At 41.1% G+C, this 20,810-nt stretch overlaps 1 protein-coding gene across 4 annotated transcripts in view; it reads right to left on the bottom strand.

Annotated features, from left to right (window-relative positions):
* Window positions 1-11,124: 11,124 nt before the first annotated feature.
* The window catches only part of LOC112119304 (trafficking kinesin-binding protein 1), a 116,591-nt gene continuing 106,905 nt past the window's right edge, over window positions 11,125-20,810 (bottom strand). For 3 of the 4 annotated variants that reach the window (XM_024217913.3, XM_024217915.3, XM_024217914.2), the window contains 2 exons: window positions 17,940-18,042; window positions 11,125-12,100 (listed from right to left, as the gene is read on the bottom strand). In XM_024217913.3, coding sequence (XP_024073681.1) covers window positions 11,305-12,100; window positions 17,940-18,042 — 899 coding nt within the window. In that variant the 3' untranslated portion in view covers window positions 11,125-11,304. Of the gene's footprint in view, window positions 12,101-15,929; window positions 16,019-17,939; window positions 18,043-20,810 lie in introns of all 4 variants that reach the window. The other variant, XM_024217916.3, reaches the window with a different exon arrangement.

Genomic DNA, 20,810 nt, shown 5'->3' with positions numbered 1-20,810 from the left:
ATGCCTTGAACTCGGAGCATTCACTCAGAGATTTGGGCGCATGCTTTGCCCTCCCATGTATAGGGGAAAGACCTCAATATTGATGTAAAAATATGAATACAATTGTTATATTTGTGTGTGTGTTAGGCCATGAAACTTGCCTGTATCTTCAATGAAACTTGGGTTATATTGATCATTACTTTCATACATATGGTGCTTGGAGAAAAGTACCTCAACATCCATATATTTTTATTTAATTATATGAAATATTCAAGCTAATCAAAGGAATTCCAGGAGGCTTCTGCTTTCTGTCACCATGGGGACAAGCAATTGTCAAGAACATAAACCCATCTTCGCCATAAAACTATGTTTCTTACCCCTAAGAGTGTTAATACAAATCCAAAACATCTGCATTTTAAGTGTTGTTTTACTTTAATGTTCTATGCCCATTTTTATACTATGTTAGAAAAATGAATGTAAACTTGGTGGCTGTGATTGCATTGCACAGAATACTTGATAGGAGTTTTAATCGTAAAGACTCCAGTTGGTCAAAAAGACGTCAAAGAGAAGTAACACAAACTCCTTGTGTTGACCCACAAACTTATACAGGATCGTTTTAGGGGTCAAGACAAAGATGCCACATTTATTATTAATCTGTAACTATTAGCAAATACCTTAATGCTTATACACATACACTCTCTCACACACACACACACACACCCCAAAATGTTCTGCAGCTGCTGGATAGTTACCAGTCCTGATTGTAGTTTGAGTTCGCAGCTTGGGATCGTAGCTCATGACAGCTAACTGGCCAGGAAAGCTGAGCATGAGGAGGAGCCGGGTCTCTGTCGGGCGCGCACCGATGCTCCTTGATGTTGATAGCAGAACGTTACCCAAAGTCTCTCATCTCACCCTTCCTTTTTTATAGGAGTTTAGTTTGGATTCAAAGTTCCTAGGTCTTGCTGTGTCACGCCGCCTCTGGGTTTGCTTGATCACCCGTCAATTGCAGGCGTGACTGTCAGCCTGGGACCTGGCTTTGATCTTCCTTCTGTTGTTTCTTTTTAGGGTGGATGTTTCTTGCTTGAGTTAGGGCTGTTGTCTAGTTCTTCAGCCGTTGGTATTTGAACTTTATCTTATCAGGACGGGCTGGTGCTGGAGGTTGATTCTATCACTCATGCATTCCTCATTCACACATCTCAACTAGACTAATAACATTACAGCAGGGTTTGCAACAATGAAGGTTGCAGCAAGCCCTTACAAAATGGAGTAAGCGTTTTAAAATGGGGTTTAAATTACAATATGGCACAGAAGTTACAATGTAGGCAAAATGGCAAGTGTAATGAAAGTTACAATGTAGGCAAAATGGCAGGTGTTATGAAATGGTGAACAGAAGTTACAATGGTACAGGATAACTAAAAACAATTTCATTTATGAGTCCTACACTTGTCAAATCATAAAACTTTGGGGTGAAGTAGGCCTTCAAAAAAATCCCACCCTTTTTGCAAGAAAACCTCTGCTTGTGTCTTTCGAACTTTAGAGAAACTTTAGTTGGGAAATGTTTTGTAGAAAACCTTTATTTCTTAACTATTGAAATAGCAAACCATTTTGAATGGCATATTTGCAAGAATTTTAACTAAACGCAAAGCATCTAATATAATTTCCTAATATCATTGCTATGTAAATGGTGAAATGCTTAATGTACCTCACATGGAGTCTACTGAGCTTACTAAACTAATTACTAATGTAAGAAGACATTTAAATATAGAATATTTATATTAATGGGGAAATCATTAATTAATTAATTACTGGCAGTGCTCAAGCAGCTTCCTCCCCAACTCAGGAGGAGTTCCTTACATGGCTCTAAGTAACAGATTTAAATATTTTCTTCAATTTCATAGGATTTAGTTGATTGCTTTCTTTGACCAATTAAAAACTGGCTGGTTATTAATAATAACCAGACAGCTCCCATCTGCCTTTAAACAACATTCTTTTGCCCTCTTGTAAACATTCTTAGCTATCAAAAGATATGCTAGCCATGGACTCACTATAATTTTGGGAAATGAGACCTTGGTCTCAACTTCCCAAGAGAAAAAATGCCCCACCAAAGGTGGGCCTACTCACAAAGATATAATCTCTGCTAAACTTTCTCCAGAGAGGCATGCAGAAGATATTGTAATGAAAGTAACCAGTTTATCGTTTGTGTTCTGTCATTTGTGTTGTTTTAGCTAATGTTTTCTTTTCCTTTAATAATAAAATAACCATGGTTAATTAGTGTGATTATTTTGCTTGGTTTTAATCATGGTGTCCCCAAAGGTATGTAAAAGAACCCCTCTGACTAATATAGCAAGAGCCACATCCCTGAACTGGCAATACAGGAAACAACTTGGAAGAGCTGGCCTATCATTTCTTGTTTCTTTGAACTAAACATTTTAGTAATTTTTAAAATAAAAGCACTTGATTGCCAACATTTTAAAACGACCTTTTGCTATGCTACACATAAATGTCTCCACAGAAAGGTCAGATGGCCAGCCTTTGTGTAATGACATCCATCACGGGAAATCAGTGGGAACTGAACCAAGGACTTTCAGCACTGGTCTCGACACATTTGAGCTAATAGCAGGCTGTTATACTCTAAATGGGCAGTCCATGGAGGGGCACACAACACAAAGCCAGGGTCTTACAGTTGCAACTCAGCCACTGCAGCATTTTGCTTGGGTATAATACTCCAGGTGAAGGAGATATTAATTACAAACCAACTAGTTTAGTTTTGCTGTCTAACTTGAATTTACTAAGCAGACAAAAAAAATGTAGGTGTTTTAATAATCTTGGGGGCCATTATCAACATAGATAGGAAGTTTTTTTAATATATGATTTTATCCCAACACAGTCCATTTAAATTCTCTCAAAGAAGACATCCAACCATCATCAGATTTACAGATATTTTCTGGTTAAGGATTGAATTTTTCATGAATGCCTCTTAACAAAAATTAGCATTCAGCACATTAGAGGCACACTTCAAAGAGACTGGAAAGATTGGTGTAATCTAGTCAGTATTTTTTGAATATTCATTTGTATACCAGCATACAGCCAATGTTACAATTGAAAGAACTCTTAACTACCAATATTTTTCAGTACCTTTAATTATCCTTTTTGTGTTGTATATGTTAATGTATTCAGTGACCAGAATTACAGCAGGTCTGATCTGGGCCCAGTGCGCTATCATAGCATGTCTGATTTGCATTTAAAGGAAGTTTGGGACTTCTGTAAAATCTATTTATTCAGAGTGTTATGTTGTGGTGCCAGATAGTGATTGGGGGATATGGAAATGAAGGGCGAGAACGGATGGTATTGCAGTGAAGACATTAGAATGGGACTCACTCGGGAGACTTTGGTTCTATTCCTGGCTATGCAACCAACATTCTGTGTGACCTTGGCCAAGTTTCATCAGGGACTGAATTTCTCTGTGCCTCAGCTCCTCAGCCCCAAGAGATGGATAATAATTCTCCCCTGCTCACAGGGGTGTCATGAAGATGAATTCATTAATGTTTCTGAGATGCTAAGATTCTACAGCGATGGAGAGACATATCTATCTAAACCAGTGATTCTCAACCTTTTTACCATTGGGGCTGCATCCAATACTACCTGTGTGGCCCTGAGGATGTCACATGGGTTGCAGCTCTGTGCTAATTGGGCCTCAAGCAGCCCGCGGGCCACAGGTTGAGAACCACTGATCTAAACAGATTGATTTTATGAGGTAATGTGGACAACAGTTTCAACCTGCCCTCCCTATGTTTACGAGATCTGCTTTTAAAACTTAAACAGGCCTTGCTCTTGGAGGGAAAGTGGATATCTCCAGAGCAGCAGAGGCAGCTTGAATGTCAGTCGTTGGAGGAAAAAGACCTGCAGCAGGTCTGGCGGGGTTTGAAGCCCAGGATTTTGTGCCTAAACCATTAACTGAGGCTGCAGATTGAGGCCTGTAAAACCACCAAGGCCCAGACTGGGCAAACAAAGAAAGGAAGGGTGGGGGTAGTGCCCAAGTACTAAATAGTGCTAAATAACAAAAATTTAAATATAAAAGAAAAAGAAATATAAGAACAATGACAGAAAAAGCTAGCTATAGCGAATACAGCAATGCTCTGTCTCAAGCTGCAGGAGGTTGAAAAGGAACTGGAGCGGTGTCAGGTCAATCCTCCCCTATATATCCTCACACTGGAGCATGAGGCTGTGTTGGACAGACCCACAGACACTGCTGATGAAGATCTCTGATCAAGAGCGCACATCCTCAAGTGAAGCACCCCCAGGGACACTACTCAAAGCCGCAGCAGGGATCAATTGCAAGTGCAAAGGAGAGTTCTGATGTTAATAAAATATTACACATAGTTCTCCCTTCTTACCTGGCTTCCATAGCATAGTCCTAGTACAGATGCAGCCAATTATTATTCCATATATTTTGACCCCACCAATCAACAGTCACCCTGCTGCTCAGGTGCAGTCAAGAAGTGCACAACTAAGGAGGGGCTGGCTGTGTGCTGGGTTAGTCCCCCAGCATAAGTGAAAGCAGCCTGCAGGTAGTTATAAATTATACTGCCGATGGCCCTGAGGGACTAACCACCAGGGGACCACCAAAGTGCAGGCAAACCCTGGCCACGTCACCTTTTTCTCATTCATGCTCACTACATTGTCCGCAGGGAAGGTGGAGGTGCAGGAGCTGCAACACTGTCTATGCCACCAGAGACTCTTCCTGCACCAGTGTTAGAACCACTTTACCACCAGCACAACAATGCCAAGCGGCCCTAATACAGCCCAAGATTAGGACCAGTGTCTGCATCAGCAGACCATCGAATGTGCGACTTTTTGCTATTCACTTGACCTCAAAACCTCCACTCACAACGGCGTGACCAGACTGGCTGAAGAATCAAGCATTACGCTGCACCTGAAATGTCTTAGCAGACCCTGTGGAAGCATTTCTTTATTTCCAGACCTGTACAGGTCTCAGAGTGCCCTCTGGTGGCAAAACGAAGGCAGCGGATAGCACTCCGACTGCTCTGGTACATCACTGTCTTGAATGGAAACAAACAAGGAGGCAGAGTCAGAAAAATAAATTATTACATCTGTTTGTGTTGAGCTCAAAAGATGGAAGGAACCTCGAGCCTAAAATAAATTCGACTGTGTAAATTTTGTAAAACTGGAGACAAATTCCATGAGAAGTATTAAAACGTTAATGTCATTGACCCAAAACTAGCCATGTAGTGTTAGATAGCTGTAGTGTTAGATGTTAGGGGTGCTGAGAACCCAACTTTTTTTAAGCCTTCATGATTATTTAACTGCATGTCTTAAGATAGGTACCTTAAATAGGTATCTTCTCTAAGGATGCGGCAGGAGATTTGTCTTTCTTAAAACAGGCTCCTTTAGGGCCCCAATGGGTAGTTAATATCTCTCAAAGTGTTATCCAACATGACAGTACAGTTTGACTGGTTTGGAACTGAGCAGGGAACTGCACTATTCCCAGTAAGGCTAATGTTCCTCTGATGTGCTATGGCACATATTATTGATTTTACAAATCCCTTCCTTGAGTGTAATAGTTTAATAATTTTACCTTCATAATTTCTACAGTAAGTTCATTTCTTTTGCCTTTCCTGCTTCCTGTGAAGATTACTGAAGCATCATCCCTTGCTTTTTTTCTTAGATCTTTGCAGTAGTATTCTTTGCTCCATCACAGACAGAGGCGACTAACAGAACTCGAAAAATCACACTAATCCAACCTGGTCAAGTGGAGAAGGTATCATGGGATGCCAGAAGATCCAGACTTCATCCACTTCAATATCTGGAGAAAACACACAAGCCAATGAAAAGCAACAGAGGGTCCTGTGGCACCTTTAAGACTAACAGATGTATTGGAGCATAAGCTTTCGTGGGTGAATGCCCACTTCGTCAGATGCGTGTCAGTGGGCATTCACCCACGAAAGCTTATGCTACTATACATCTGTTAGTCTTAAAGATGCCCCAGGACCCTCTGTTGCTTTTTACAGATCCAGACTAACACAGCTACCCCTCTGATACTAGAAGCCAATGAAAGAAGAGCTTATCTGGTATACCATCTTACTACTCATAGTTAATACTTTATTTTGATGGACGCATAAATGCGCAAAACATTTTACAGACAAGTAAAAGAAAATGTCCCAAAGAGCTTAATGCTTTGACCCTACAAGGAGAGGGAAGCAGGCAGGTCCCTCTGTTTGCACAAAGCCCCATAGACTTCAACGGGGCTCTGCACAGACACCTATCTCTGCACATATTGCAGGATGGGGCATGTAACATAGTGTAGGATAGTAAGCACTGTAGGGTAGGGAGAAGAAAGGTTATCAATGATTAGATCATGTGGTTGCTTTGCTTAGGGACTGTAAATTTGAAGAGAGAGATGTGGGTGTAGGTATTAATGAAACTGTTAGTAAAAGAGAAGGAGTAGGGTTTATAGGCCACAACGAATCAGCGTTTTAAGTAGAGGGTAAAGGCCTAACAGATCAGGTCAAAAAGTGACCTTAGTATCTCTGATACAACTTCTTTATCCCAACAGGAAAATAAGCCAGTTTCTGCATTTGGATTTTTAGATAATCTCTTGAAATGTAGGGATTCACGGGACCATCAACATTAAAGTCCATTTACATTTTAAAAAGAAAACAATTTTCACCAATTACACCCTAAAAAGTTACATACAATGCTTGCAAATTGAACATTTTTATCTCTTTTTGACCCAAGTGGTTAGCCAATATTTGGGTTCTTGCAGGTTTCCGTTAAGGGGAGAAATTGATGAGAGCCAGGTATTTCTTTGGTGCAACCCTATTTATTTATAAAAAGTGTACACAAAGTCCTGTTTCCCTGAACACAGGCAGAATCAAACAACTGGAGACAGTTTCTTTGCTCATAGTTCCAAGCCTCTTTTCAGCCAGCACTTTACCCAAACCTCTCAGCTTTTTCTCAGGATCATGCTAAAAGTGCTTTTTTGCAGTCTCTGGGCTTCCTTGCTGCCTTCTCTCTCTCTCTCTCTCTCTGACACACACCCACACCTCATCAAACAATATGCAGCCTCTTGCATTTGCAATCAGTTCCCAGTGAAACCCTTCTGCCCACATAGCTCAGATTCTTGACTGACCTTGCAAGTAGCCTGCATTTTGGGCAGAGGCACCTATTGTTTCTGATATCTATTCTATTATGGAGCTTAATTGCTTTTTACATTTATTCTGAATGAAGGGCAGCCACCAGCTTCAATAAATTTCCAGCCAACGCCCTGCATAACAATACATTATTTTCTCATTCTGCACCATTTTCTGGTATTGCTTGTGAAACTTCGGCAGCCTTGTTAACACCCTGCTAAACCCACGCATGAGCACCACTCTGGAAGCCATGCTTTTCCTCCCACTGCTTAAGGGAACTGCTTTTCATTTATGTCTGCCATGTATATATCATATGCCCTTACAATGTATCAGGGGGTAGCCGTGTTAGTCTGTATCCACAAAAACAACGAGGAGTCCGGTGGCACCTTAAAGACTAACAGATTTATTTGGGCATAAGCTTTCGTGGGTAAAAAGCCCACTTCTTCAGATGCCCTTACAATGCTTGTCACCTTCCATGTGCTGAGAAAGTGGGCATGGACAGACTGTAGGAGAAACAGCGTCCAGCAGAAAAAAAATTAAAAATCTTTCAAGGGACAAGAGGGTTATCCCACAAGGAAGAGCACTGAAATTCCCAGAGCTTTCTGTGAAGATAAAAGAGTTCCAGGCCCTTGTTTCTCTACATGAGTTAAAGGAAACAATTAATTCCATGACATATGAGAAGAGTTCTGGTCCAGGTTTTACAGCCAGGTGTTTCTGGACAATGTTTTTGTTACTGTACAAAATGAATCCAAAGAGAAATGCTTTCTCTGGGAGACTGAGCTCTCGGATTATAAGTAGAGAAGATTTTAACGGAAATGCGAAAGCTTAGTCCTAGAGATCCCTCCTAAATCAGAATTGTACCACTGTAAGGAAGATTGTTGTGAAATGTCAAAATAATTTCTAGACCATTCACCCATCCTGACCCATTCAGATTCCTAAAAGCTAAGCAGGCTTGTACTTGTGCCAAGAGGCCCTAACTAGGTTGGAGTCCCATCGTGCTGGGTGCTGTATAGACCTATAGCAAAAGGCAGCCCCAGCCTCACAGAAGAGCTTATAATCTAGTTTAAGACAAAACATCACAAGTGGGAGGAACAAAAACAGTATTGGGGCTATAGTGTACTCCTGGCTATGCACCCCCCTCATCTGCTAAAAAATAACTTCCCATTTACACCCTTCAAACATCTAACTTCTATCCCTCCTCAACACAATCATCTCTGAGCTGGAGTTGTACATACTTAACACAGTCTGTTCGCATCAGTCGGTCCCTCCAGAACTCCTCTTCACTGAACTCCTTCCAATTAATCACTATCTTTGATAATGAGATTCCTAGAACTGAACACAATTTCTGGCAGAGTTGCAATGGAGCTGTAGAGGGGAAATCTATTACCCTCTATTCATTGATAGGATGTCTCTATGTATGCAGCCTGTAACTGCACCCATCTTTTCTTTGCAGCTGCCAAATCACATTGCAAACTCATGTCTAATTTGATATGATGCAAATCCTCCCAAGTCTCTCTTGGCATTACTATTCTCCAGGTTTCTCCGTCCCCAATCTCTATGGATCCTTTTGTTTTATTACTCTGCCCTCATTGGTATTTGTGCTTACTTTCAATTTAATATTACTTGCAAATTTCATTAATTTGGTGTTTATTTCCTCTTACAAATCAATAATGAAGATACTAAATTTGACTAGACCGGACCCAGGTCCCTGCTGGACTCCCCTGGCCTCACACCATCTCTATACTTTGATGTTTAAACAGTACCATTTTTATATAGCCCATAACCAGGGAGAGTTCATGACCTGCTCTGAACAAAATATATACACACACTGTATAAAGTCCAAATTTATTATCTTCCTCGGGCTTGGGCTTTACTGGACAAAATGTTTCAATTAAAAACCAAAAAAACAAAAAACAACCACCAAAACTTCATCCAGTTGGTTGAAAAATACTGAGAAAAATAATTCTTCATAATTCCCCTTCCCTTTTTTTGTTAATTTTTTACCAGTTTTATATTTAGCACAGTTTAGTAATCACTGACATTAAAAGCCACATTAGCTTACATTCCTTTTGATAACTCAAGAAGCAATATGGCATTTTGAGGTGAAAGTATTTATCATCTTAAAAACCCAAGGATAAAGCTGAATAATGCACAACAATATAACTTTTATTTTGTTTTATTGATATTCATTAGTGAAGAAAATTTAAATTTTATCTTTCTGATGTGTTACAACTGCTTTCTGGTGGTTGGACAGCTCCTACTGTTGATTTAAAGGCTAAATAATAATATTTTCCAAATTGCATGATTAGTTTTACATTTTTAATTCTCATATGGTATTGCTCTCTCTCTCTCTGGGTACATAAAATGGCCCATATAACTCAATTATTTTTCAGATCTAATTGTTATTCTATCTAGTTTTAAAGATACATTCAAATAAAAAGATATTTAAAGTTACTTGCAATAAGTGCACATATACAACAGCAAATAGAGCTGATGACATTTTACTAAAACTTTTTTTAAAGTTCATAGAATAAATAGAAGTCTTCAAACACATGCAGTATTTGGCTCATGTGTTTTCTCTGAAAATATCATTGCACTACTGTAATATCTACTTCATTCAAAGACATCCTTCTCTTGTCACAGAGACTAAAAGACAGTTCCATTTATACAAGAAATGATCAGTGCTAATGATTTAGTAACAGTCTGGTACAAATGGCAATTCACGGCAATTACATGTAGTGCAGTATTGGTGGCAATAAATAAACTGGCTGCTGGATTTTAAACTTCACAGAGACTACAAGGAAAAAAGCAGATGCTGATTTTTTAAATGAAGGCTCAAAAATAATCTTTTCTTGGCTAAAGAAATAAGATCTTTTTTGTCCATTTCTATTTTAAGAGCTAACAAATATTCTTGCAAGCACCTTGCATAAAATTGGGAGGGACAGGAAAGAAAATTCTAACAAATACTGGGCTTTCCTGATTGAAAGCACATGGGCTTATTATAGCAGGAGAATAAAAATGTTTTCAAATAGCTGTTACTTCTGGCAAGTTTACAACACCTGGATGGAAACAGGTTTCTATGAAAAATGATGAAAGCTAAGTAGAAAATATTCTCACCTTGTTATAAAACCACTTAGTGGATTGTTTTCTTTATATATAAAACCTGTAGCGAAAAGTCAAATATAAGATCAAAAGCTGCTTTCCCTTGCTTGTACCATATTCTGTTACTAAATACTTTTGTGGTTCTTCCCTGCATATTTCAAGAACACACCTTTTTCCAAGACTGCTTTTGCTACACGATCTTTTCAAACAAGACGGTTTTCCAAACTGTTCAGTGACTCTGGCTCCCAGGAAGTGGTTGCCATGTTATCTTGTGAAGTGTGAAAACTAGTCTCTTTAAGGATTGTTTGTAAGGTGTGATTTTCAGTGTCAGCAAGAGAATACAACGTAAAGCTTTTTTCCTTCCACAATCCAGTGCAATATTGAAAAAAATAAAGTGAATCACACAGAATACAGATGTGCCAGAAGAAACAGCAGTAGTGGAAATGTGTCATTTTTCCAGGCACGTAGCAGGCCTGTTGACCTCAAAACATAGCACTAGTTCAAGTTTATCATACCAGGAAAAACAAAACAAAACAGAAAAATGTCTCATCAATTCAAGCATAACAGCCATACGCTTGGATAACCCACTTCATCCACAAGGGCAAAATGAAATTAACACAGATGCTAAGCTGACTACTTTGTTTAGCACTTACCGAAGCACAAATGCTCCCTGCTGCTGTTATTCCAATGTCTCAGATAACATGGTCAATAACCTTGCTATGCTAGGTCAGGTTAGGCTAGCTACAGAATTCATTTTCTTGTATCCTTGAATTTTTTTTTTCAGTTCATCTTCAAAAAAAAAAAAAAAAAAAAACACCTTTCAGAAGGTTAGCAAGTTAAATCCTAATACAGCAACTGCAGTGTCAGAACATTTTGCACTCAACAGAACAGTAAAATAAACAAATTAGTTACAATATATCTGGTACATATTTACAAATTGTACAAAGTTTACACACTTCTCCCATTAGGCACAAAGTTGATTTGTCAAACTCAGGAGGCAATGGAAGAAAAAAAAAATTGGAGGCGGGTTCTTGGTATTTCTTTAAAAGTCTAGCCATAAATATTAAGTCCTTCATCGTAAGCTAGTTTGCTTAGGGAGCTTGGCTCCCATTAGGATGCCAGAAGTGAGAGTTGCAGGGCCCTTCATCTGCATGCTGGAACCCACCATGGTTGGGAAGCTCCGATTCCTTCGAATGCCAGTGTTCAGCTGAATACCCCCAATGGCACTTGCAGAAGGGCAGCCCAACTGAAGGCCTTCTGGGGCCAAGCCTCGGGGAACAAAGGCCCTTACTGGTCCTTGTGCCCCACAGAGAAGAGGTCCCTCGTCATCAGTTAAGGGAGGCGCTTGCGTTTGCCCCGAGCTAACTACTTTGGCAATCCCGAACCGCTTTACTTTGTCCACAAGGTTAAGGTTGGAGACAGACACGTCGGTCTGACTCTCACTGTTCCTGATGTTCTTTTTCTCTCTCACCTCCTTCAAAATGGAACTGGCAGGTTTGGAAGCAAGGAAGTTGTCATAAGGAGGGCTGGTGCACTTGAACTCAAAAGCAGGTGGGGAAGAAGAGGGAGTCTGCATAGGTGAGTTGGGAGGAGTGGAAGGAATGATCGCCATTTTAGGAGCATACGGGTTCAGGATGGTGCCCTTGCTGGCCCTGTCCCAGCTGTGTGGATTGTACACTGCTGCTGAGATCCCTCGTTCTTTAAGCAGCCACACCAGGCCCAAGGATGTGCTCATCGTAGTTGTGGATTCCCGAAGGTTAGTGAAGGATTCTGCCAAGCTTAGACGCCGAGGAGTGCATGGGGTAGCGACCGGGGTGCCTTTCAAATTGCCAAGGCTGCCGCAAGCTGGAGTAGGTGCTGCATTAAGGCTGAAAACAAAGGAAGAAAAGGTGAATTAATGAGCCCGGGTAAGGATTTTCAACATGAACAAGTATTCCATTTATAAGGGAGCCTGAAAAGCCGATGCAAAAGATCTGCCAACTCTTGGGAATGCTGGATACAGGACATTGGGTTCTAAAGATCATCACTTTGAACGTCCGGAGCTCAGCTTTTAACACCATTTTTGTCCAGAATGGCTGGATTAATGATTTCCCAGCACCCCACGTCAAACATCCTTTGACATAACCACAAATAAATGGTCTTTAATAATTCAGCTGCTAGAGCGTTTCCTCTTTGGCCACTGACTAGAATGGGATCAGTACTTGGCCCTAACTCCCAATGACTTCAATAGGGCAAGGATTAAGTAAATTGGAGTTCGACCACTGACTTGAATGAGACCAGGATATGGCTCAGAGCGGCAACTCCCCACCCACCAAACTGCTAATGGTTCCAGTAATGCTGTATCTTAATATCCCACGAGAGAAGCAGGTGGGAAGCAGAACCCGTTATGATCAATTGGCTGCAGAAGTGGTAGTAACGGAGAAGCTGGGAGTTGGTATTTTCACCATCTGTCTGATTAAAACAAGCCCTTTTATTAAACTGAGCAAACAAAGGGGGGAAAAAAAAGACTTGGGCCCTGATTTTCGGAGGTGCTGACCACTCGCTACCAGAAAGACTCCTATTAGGTACTCCACACCTTTGAAAAAAGCAGGCCACTGACTATCAATAGTTTGTTAGTTGAGTAATTGATAACTCAGCAGCAAACCAAATACAATATGGGTCAGTTTTATTATGGTTTTATATTGGTGTCCACAAATTTCATGCTTATTTGCATAGTCTTGAACCAGGGAAAGCATTGAACGTCCCCTGCCCAACCCTCTCCCATCTAAAGAAACAAAACAATCCCAACAGCAGGTCAGAAGGTGCAGGTCAGGAACAACCGGCACATTAAATATAAAAACACAGGCAACAAACACTGTAAACATACATGCAGGCATATTTCTTGTATCTGACCAACAGCATTTTTGATTCTATTGGTTAAAAAAATGTATAACCTGTGGCACTAATTTTGATGAGTTTTCCCCTCCCTGGTGGCTGGTCCTTCTCACATGAATGGGGATTCAACTTAACTTGCATTTCTGAAGAATTAAAAGGACAGTGGTGACAAGAGTTACAATCTGGATCCAGTGTGCCTAAGTGCAAATTCTGAGGTCCTGCACCTTCAGCACCTGCAGGCATACTGTGGTCACCCTTAAAATCTTGCTGTCTTAGAGTACACCTTACATAACAAAATAACTTTACCTCTGTATGAGCCCTATTGAAACCTACTAAAGTCAAAAGGAAGGCTCGCATTATCAATGGATACTGGATAAGACCCCATTCACAATGTTCTAGGCATGCCCTACCACAAATATAGGTAACACTTCAAATACACATCTTCATACAGGTGAATTCCAAAATGCTTTACAGACTTTAGAGAGTGATTTCCAACTATAGGGATCTCCTCACCCTTTACTGAAATTCAGCCTCTTTGGCCATGTCTCGATGAGCAAAAAAATGTTTTTTCAATCCAGTTCAACTCCCCTTAATGGCTGCCTAGACAGTTTAGCCCCTTTAAGAACGTCTGAAAGGGTTACACTGTGTCTACACGGATGCTAACGGGGAGGTTCAACTGAGTTAAGCTAAAGGCTTGTCTACTCTTGTAAATGTACCAAAAAAGCTATTCTGGAATGATTATTTTGGTACATTTCCAAGTGCAGACAAGCCCTAAATCAAAAAACACACCTTTTTCTCCCATGCAGACAATACCGTAGGGTTTGCAGAGACTGGTCCTATTTTAACTCTAGGGGCAGGTCTACACTTCAAACGGTGCATCGGCGCAGCTGTGTCACTGTGGTGGTTTAATGAAGCTGCTCTACATCGATGGGAGAGAGCTCTCCTGTCAGCGTAGTTAATCCACCTTCCTGAGAGGCGGTAGCTATGTCAACAGGAGAAGCCCTCCCACCATCATAGCGCTGACTACCCCGGGAGGTTAGGTCGGTGTAACTACGTTGCACAGGGGGTGTGGATTTTTCACACTCCTGGGTGATGTAGTTATACCAATGTAAGTCTGCAGGGTAGACCAGACCTAGGTAATGGATTGCCAATTCACTCAAGTTAATTTACACTACTTCAAATGCAAGTCGACACACTCCACAAGTACTCCAACTCAGCCTGGCATGTGGCAATTAATTAACTTGAATGAAGACAGGACCACAAACTCTAGACTAGACATACCCTGAAAGGGTGTAACATGGTGGGTTTTTATTTATTTAAGACAGTTGTAAAGCACCCATCATTAAAAGCATAGTTTTCAAGCTTATAAGTACCATTTAAGGTAGTCCAAGTCCTGTCCCTTTTCTGTGGCCAAGTAAGGCTTCCGCAAGCAGGACACGCATAGTTCTGCTGTGGAAGACCAGGTAGCAGCCCATGCACTGCACTCTCTGCTCTGCTGGGATTCCCTGCATCTCAGCAGTGGACCCATAACACCACAGATCTGTCGACTATTCTAGAAAGGGAATATATCAGTCCCAAGGGGATACTGCATTTTACTCTGTTGCTGTAGTTTGTCAAAGGGAAATCCAAATAAGGCCAGATATGAAGTGCAGAAAAGCAGAGTGTTTGAATAGCTAAAGCAGTTTATCCATCATAATTTATCCATTATCTCTCAGCTACTCTGGAATGTATTTTCTTGCACCACCTGGTGGCTTTTACCTGTACGTGCAGCACTTGTCTGCAGTGCCAAATAGCTTGACATGCAGATTTACTGTGGTTGGTCCGCACTCATTACATTTCCTCACTGCTTGTCTGGGCAGTGAGCAGTGTTGGGGGAGGACCTCTCATCGTAGCTGGGAAGATAACACATGTCACCAATGTGTACACACACGGTGCAAGGCTGTGAAAGGGGGGAGGCTAGTGAGGAACTTTTTCTATGGCAATAGATTAAAGCTGAATCTTCATACCTCTGATTAGTTTGGTGACATTAAGAGCAATGGACAACATGACAACCACTATAATACATCTCCTAAATTGGCTAAGAGTAGGGGGTACAAAAGCGTGGGAATAGAGAAAACAGGAGAAAGTTTACTCTGTGAACTGATTTTTAGTGGGAAACCAAAGAAATGTTGGAAACTAAACTTGGGACACTACAGATAATGGTCAATTTTTAAAGAAGCCCTATTTAAAAACAAACAAACCCCAAAACAAAACAAAAACCCCACCACTGTCATAGGTATTCTGTTTCATTTCAAATTGCTTCTGGCCTCCTTAGTGACTACCCTATTGTCGAGTATGCCCTCTCTCCACACTCCTTCCATCTCCAATTTGATTTTATTTCTAGAAACTCAGGCTTACATTTCTGCTGTGCTGTCATTGCAGATACACATTAAAATGCAACCGAGAGCCAGTGCTGCATGAAAACAACTTTTATATTGGCATCACTTTCTTAGCATTGCCTTAATTGGGAATACTTTGCCCACCCAACAAAACCACTTCAGGGTACCCCAAATACAATCACGAAAACAAAAACAAACAAAGACCCAAAGGAGCCTAAGTGCTTCAAACTAGGGACAGCTTCAGGATAAGGTCTAGGAAAATCAGCACCTTGCTTTGCTACATGAAATTTAGTCCGATTAGAATGTAACCTGGGTTAGAATGTTAGGTTAGAATGTAACCGAGTGGGTAAATATCTACGCTTTTTGGGTTAGCTGGTGCCACACACACTAGAATTTCTTCTACATGACCCCGCCAGCACAGACACTGCTGGCAGTGTTTGCTCACCCCCTGCCACGCTGGGTCATAGTGTCTGCCCTATATCTCCTCTCAGCATAACGTGACATAATGCAGTTTCATCCTCCTCCTCACATGACCTGTGAAGAATCATTTATAGTTTAAGAAGCTCCTCCTCACCAACAGTTCTGTTGACAGCATCACATTTTTCTGAATGAATGGGGCCAGGGCAACTTAGTCCCTGAGAGTTTGCTAAAATGAAGCTCAGTTTAGTTACTGGTTGTAGCAAACTTGTTAAGTTTAGTAACCAATGAATCTCAAGAAGATTGTTATGGCTATTATTAACAGCGCTTCAACAATGTCTACATTTTAGGAGAGATGTTGCAGCAAAATAAAAGTAACTTATTTAAATGGTGGTGCTGGAAGGGAAAAGCCACTCATAGCACGGTTCTTAATTTATACCACACGGAAGTGTAAGTGTAAACAGTTTCCCATAATGAATTTGTACTTCCTTTCCAAATACCCACAATCCAGGAGGTGTTCACATTCCCCTAGTTCTCAAAAGTTCTGCTTTGGCTACCAGTACTTGGGGCCAGTTTGATTTCTAAGCACTGCCCTTCATTAATCTAGATCTCTGAATTGGCTTGCGAATGAGGAAAACAGTGGTACTCTCCCTTGTGAAGGCTGAAGATGGTGGAAGGGGGAGAAAACTGGGTGTAGTCTTTCTAAATGGAAAAAATACTTTTCATACCGGCCTCCACCTAGTTCTGGTGGGTCCATCTTTAGGTGTGAAGTCCATTCACCCTCTTTAGTCATCAAATCCTAACCCTTTTGACTAACACGGTGTCTACTAGTGCCAATTATTATGAGATGACCTGTTCACTAGGGACTAGATTGAGATCATCAATTCATTTTCAATCAGTCCCTCTGATGTTTGGCAGGGGGCTCTCAGGAGCTTAAGATTCCACCATCAAATTGAAGAGAGCATTTGAACAATTTCGTGGCTGCTGGTTGAGTCCCTTCCCTCCCCCATCTGGCCAGCGCTGAATCCTCTCTTCAAGAGAAGAAAGTTATCTTTGGAGCTTCTAAAATTACCTCTTTGCTTTATTTATTTATTTGCTCCCCTTGTACCAAGGGCCAGATATTTTCAAATATTTTCCCAATGAACGTATAACACAATCTTAGTCTCGCCAATATTTGTTTAAATGGGATAACAAATGAATAGACTCATTAGTCCCCCACCCTTCTCTACTGGTGAAATGTGCAGAGAGGCAGCACAAAGCCTGTGTGCCACTAAAGTCTCACTTAAAGCATATTTAGAGGGTTTCAGTGGACAGAGGGCTCCTTGTGCTGGTGCTCTGCGCTGGGGTGAGTGTTACCCTCAGACCATTCACACATTTGGTACTTAGGATTTATAACCAGTTTTGGGGGCAGTGGATGCACTTTTATGGAAGCCCTTTGTTCAAATATTGGTAGCATACCACTAGGCCAAGAGACTTGAAGCAACTGTTAATCACTTCTAACCTGTGCCAGATTTGAATAACAGAAGGTAGATTCTGCAATATCTCAATTGGCTTTGTAAAGCCAGGCATTACACATCCTTTCAGAATGCAGGGGCAGCTCTAGCTTTTTTGCCGCCCCAAGCACGGCAGGCAGGCAGGCAACCTTCAGAGGCATGCCTGCAGGAGGTCCGCCGGTCCCGCGGCTTTGGTGTACCCGCCGCTGAATCCGCAGGACTGGCGGACCTCCCGCAGGCACGCCGCGGAAGGCTGCCTGACTGCCGCCCTCGTAGGGACCGGCAGGCTGCCCCCTGCGGCTTGCTGCCCCAGGCACGCGCTTGGAGCGCTGGTGCCTGGAGCCGCTGCTGTTAGAACGGGAGGAGATTGAGAGATTTGACTGGGAACTGGAGGAAGGGGAGAACACATTTCGGGTTTGTTATTCCCTCTCTCCGCCACCCCCATGCATATCATTACTATTCCCTTGCTTACGCCACTCCTTTGCTTTTTCCTCCCCACAGGATTGTGGCATCCCTGAACTGTGTGTGTCATTGAAAACCCTTACCTTGGAGTGACTCGTGTGAGCTCATCAGAAGGGTGCAGAATGCGGCAGGTGGTGAAGGTGAAGGTGGAGTTGGTTTGTGACATGCACTTCCCAGGATGATGTACTAAATTAAAAAAAAAAAGCAAATTCTTTGCATTTATATATCAAAGGAAAATAAAAAGTTTGGTGTGCTCACAAACAGATGCAAAAAGTGATGTGATACCTTGGACTGGATCGATGCAGGGAAGGTGAAATATACAAGCTTACCGGGTTATTGGAATTGGCACCCATTCTGCAAACCAATCTCCACAAGTCTAAGTTTATTCGGACAATAATAAAATAGTTGCTAAATTTTCCCACCATTACTTTCACCAGTCTAGTTTCACCGGTGCTGTCAAATCTTGCTCCGAACAGGTTCAGATGATACAGTACTTAAAATGCCAGCTGCTGCCACCACCAACACCCTTGACAGTGGCAGCAACAGTGGGAAATTATAGGAAAACATTCCCAGTGCAGACAAGGTTTCAGAGCATCTACAACATCCCGAACACTCAATGCAATTCAGCTTCTGGATTGATCCAGTCAAAGGCATCCCCATTACCTTTCATTTCAGTAATGGATCCAGCTATGCTATGTAGGTTAAAGCTACAGAAACCCTTACTAGTAAGTTTCAGGACGTATTGTGACTCCTCTCTATCTGACTTTCACATCCATAGACAGGATCATTTTAAAATTTTGGATCCACTACTGTACATCTGAGACATTTCCTTGTTTTTTAAGGCAGAATATCCACAGCTGCAGTAGATAGCAATTTTTGATTATTCATAAGTATATGTTGTGACAGATATAGAAAAACATTTTGGTACCGCCAATGGTTACTTCATTGTAAAAATGTCAGCTCTTAAATTCTGATGACAGTATAGATAATCTGGGAAAGGAGGTGATCTGGTTTGTAGGGAAAAGAAACATTAAGTGGTTAAGCTGATGTACTTAAGTTCTTAGCAGAGTGGTGTGTTGTGTGGGGTTTTTTATTTATTTTTTATTTGCTATAAAATGCAGCTGTGGAATATATTCCATTGCAAACTAATCAGAAAGTTTAGGAGCCATGCATCTGAGAAGCTTGAGGAACAACCAAAGAAGTTAAATACTATAATCAAAGATATCATGATTGCATAGGCTCTTATTTACTATCTGAGCTTTTAAAAATTAGTGGTGGCCAAATCAACATGCACAATAAAACATGCGTGTGATTCCACCCCCCCCCCCCCCCCCAGCCCTCTGAGGCATTTCCTGACTAGGCCACATTTTACTGTTGCAGTATGTGACTGCTTGACAGATTGCCTTGAACAGACACCACACACCATTCAGAACTTCCAGAGATTCTCAGAAATAAGCAAGGCAGGTTCTGATTGTGGCTGTATTTCCTCTTTCATTTGAAAAATATTACAGCTCAAATACTCATGTGCAGCCAGACAGTCCTTAAAGAAAGTAGGAGATCAACAGGGTATAAGGTGCGAGAGAAAGCATGGGCATAGTGAAAGGTGAAAACAGAAACAAGTGTCTAAGCACATGACAGGTGATTCACTATGAAGCTAGCCTCTCCATCATTTTAATAATAGGAAATAGTGCCATGTATCAATGGAAGATAATGTTTTTGGTTAAACACACTGGGGTGTGTCCTGTTAGCAAGTTTGGTTGTTAGTACGGTATTTATAAAAATAAATAAATAAAAAGGCAACCAGTTCTACTTCACCTCCACAGATGATAATTATGACGGGTCAGGAATCCCGTTGCTTTAGAGATTAGGGTGAGCAATGTATTTATCTACTGTATAAGTGGGCACAGCCTAGCAATCATGATTCTCTGCATATTGTGAAAAATTAAAATAAAAGCTGGCGAAAGATCTCAAATAACAGACATGAAAAAGGTTATTTGGTGAAAACATCAAAGGACAGACAAAGCAGAGATAAAACTGTTCTTGCTAGATGATGAATAAAAACAGAACAATGCAATGCTGGTTTGAGATTGTGAGCCCAGCCCAATTATGCACATGGATACAGAACAGTAATTGCATTTCCCTCCCCTATTGATTGCAGTAGTCATTGAAGAAGACACCAATTGTGCTTCCCCTCAGATTTGAAATGGGCACATTGAAGATCTAGCTGCATTAGCAAAAGCAAAACTCGTAATTAAGGAGTCTATGAGATAGGAAAAGGCTGCTAAAAGTACAGAAGTCACTGATCCCAATAGTAAGGGATACATCAAAATGATTAAAGAGAAATCAGTATTCAAAGCCATAGATTTAACCCTCCAAAATACCACTAGGAGAACGTGGACCAGCTTCATCCTCCATCAGTCAACAAAGAAGTCTATCAGATTGCCGTAGCATTTTCCATCCTTTGAACACAATATGAAGAGAGTAAGAACCCATCATTGTAAATGATCAGTACTTCCCAAAGTTCAGGAAATGCAAACAAAGACTTATTCCTAAGCAAACCATCCTTCAGAACAAGGGTCAGATCCTGAGCTGGTGTAAATTGGTGTGGAACTCAAGGGGACTATGTAGATTTACACTAGCTGAGGATCTGGCCTGTTACGTTTAAAACAATACTTTTCTGCAGAAGTCATCAAATGATCAAGATAAAACAGCCAACTGTATTTAAGAGGAGGAAAATGCTCTGCTCTCTCCTGCATATTCCATCTGCAATGCTGATGGGTGGCAGGGTAACTTCAAAATCCTGCCTCAGTCTGTTTTATATACATTTCATTACAGGATCACCTGCTAGAGCCCCTGACCATTTCTGTACTTTTATCAATAATCCTTTTAAAAAAGACATTAATAATTAGCAACGAAAATTCACAGTGGGATGAAAACAGAGAAATTGTGCAAAA

This window comes from Terrapene carolina, unplaced genomic scaffold (assembly GCF_002925995.2).
Source record: "Terrapene carolina triunguis isolate 2854851 unplaced genomic scaffold, T_m_triunguis-2.0 Scaffold34029, whole genome shotgun sequence".
Lineage (NCBI taxonomy): Eukaryota > Metazoa > Chordata > Testudines > Emydidae > Terrapene > Terrapene triunguis.
Note: the sequence above shows the minus strand (reverse complement) of the source record. Positions and strands in the feature narration are given on the sequence as shown.